General features: G+C 49.7%; 1 protein-coding gene across 1 annotated transcript; it reads right to left on the bottom strand.

Moving 5' to 3' along the window:
- Positions 1-316: 316 nt before the first annotated feature.
- On the bottom strand, positions 317-1243 carry LOC140898654 (olfactory receptor 52M1-like). The gene has a single exon (XM_073312836.1). The coding sequence runs from the start codon at positions 1241-1243 to the stop codon at positions 317-319; it is 927 nt and encodes a 308-aa protein (XP_073168937.1).
- Positions 1244-2048: the final 805 nt, after the last annotated feature.

Below are 2048 nucleotides of genomic sequence, written 5' to 3'. Positions count from 1 at the left end.
TTCTTGACGTCTGATTTGTGTCCATTTATTTTTTTACATAAAGAGTCTCCAGTTTGGCCAATGTACATGGCAGAGGGGCATTGCTGGCACATGATGGCATATATCACATTGGTAGATGTGCAGGTGAACGAGCCTCTGATAGTGTGGCTGATGTGATTAGGCCCTATGATGGTGTCCCCTGAATAGATATGTGGGCACAGTTGGCAACGGGCTTTGTTGCAAGGATACGTTCCTGGGTTAGTGTTTTTGTTGTGTGGTGTGTGTTTGCTGGTGAGTATTTGCTTCAACAGACAGCCGCTGAACCTGAAGCAAATACTTAAATTTTAAGCACTCTCTGCCATATCTGTTTGGTCCTCGCCCCATACACAATGGGGTTCAGCATGGGTGGGACCAGGAGGTAGAAGTTGGCCAGCAGGATGTGGATGCGAGGAGACACATTTTGGCCGAACCGGTGTGTCAGCGATGAGGCGACAATGGGTGTGTAGAAGGCCAGGATGGCGCAGACATGGGAGATGCAGGTGCTGAAGGTCTTGAGGCGGGCATCAACTGAGGCTAGCCTGAGCACGGCCCGCAGGATCATGATGTAGGACAGGACAATGAACAGCAAATCCATGAGCAGCACCAGAAAGCCAATAGTCAGGCCATAGAGATTGCTGATGGTGATATCCCCACACACCAGTATCACAACTGCCATGTGCTCACAGTAGGAATGTGCGATGATGTTGGTCCTGTAGTACGCGTACCGTTGGACAAGTAGGAGCAGTGGAGAGATGTACAACATGCCCCGGATCATGGCCGCCAGCCCAATCTTGGATACGATCATGTTGGTCAAGACGGTCTTGTGCCTCAGTGGGTTGCAGATGGCGATGTAGCGGTCGAAAGCCATGGCCAGGAAGATCCCAGACTCTATGGTTGAGAAGGAGTGTATGACAAACATCTGGAGGAGGCAGGCTTCCAAGCTGATTTCTCTGTAACTGAACCAGAAGATGGCCAGCAGCTTGGGCATGGTGGAGGTGGAGAGGACTAGGTCGATGACGGCCAGCATGGAGAGGAAGTAGAACATGGGCTCATGCAGGCTCGGCTCCGTCTTGATGATGAAGAGGATGGTGCAGTTCCCCAGGATGGCGATGACGTACATGAAGCAGAAGGGGATGGAGATCCAGACATGCAGGGTTTCCAGCCCAGGGATGCCGATCAGGAGGAACTTTGCGGGATGGAAGCAGGAGCCATTGAAAGGTAACATGATGCATTTCCTGCGCCAGATGAGACTTCAAGAGATGCTTCTGGCCCTATAATGAGAGGCAGCGGGTGCTAGTTGGCAGAGATTGCATTGCCTCTAACTAGTACTTAGGAGTCTAGTGCTGGGAAGAAACAGATCTACCAGCCTGACCACACTGTCCCCACTTAACAAATAATTAACCATCGATGGTGAGGTTCTGTGGCCTGTGCTATGCAGGGGGTCCGAGGAGATGATGCAAACGGGCCCTTCCGGCCTTCAAATCTATGAGGCACTGATTCAATTAGGGCATGATCCAACTCTTACTGAAATCAACGGGGAGTCTTTCCATTGATGTCAGTGGAGCTGGATCGGTAGCTCTTCGATAGCATTTTTCTCTTGGACATTTCTATGAATACGACCCCTATGTGCAGCAACACTAGACTGGATAAACGTGACCAGCGTTGTCAACCTGCAGGGGTGTGTGTGGTGGGGTTACTGTCTCTGCGAAAACACACACTTTGCATTTCTTGTCATTTCTGTATGTGGCCAGTCATGCCCTAGGTGGCCTTGATGGAGGGGGGACATTTAATTTCTCTGTCTGTCTGTCTTAGCTTCCCCTCCCATTCCAGCACTGCTTCCTGCATTCGCCTGGCACAATTAAGCAGAGACAGAATGATCTCTTTTAGGGCATGAATGACAGCAATGCATGTTATTTAGGGACAATACCATCACAACCCCTGGGCAGAGGTGGTGGAATGAGATGCTAAGAAAGAAACAATGAATAAAAAAAGCAGACTTTCTAAGAAAACGTTTTGAGAGAGATATATAT

Source organism: Lepidochelys kempii, chromosome 1 (assembly GCF_965140265.1).
Source record: "Lepidochelys kempii isolate rLepKem1 chromosome 1, rLepKem1.hap2, whole genome shotgun sequence".
NCBI classification, from domain to species: domain Eukaryota; kingdom Metazoa; phylum Chordata; order Testudines; family Cheloniidae; genus Lepidochelys; species Lepidochelys kempii.
This window is presented reverse-complemented; position numbering and strand designations above follow the sequence as displayed.

Coding starts and splice junctions, on each gene's coding strand:
- LOC140898654 (XM_073312836.1), bottom strand. CDS start 1,243: ATGTTACCTTTCAATGGCTCCTGCTTCCATCCCGCAAAGTTCCTCCTG.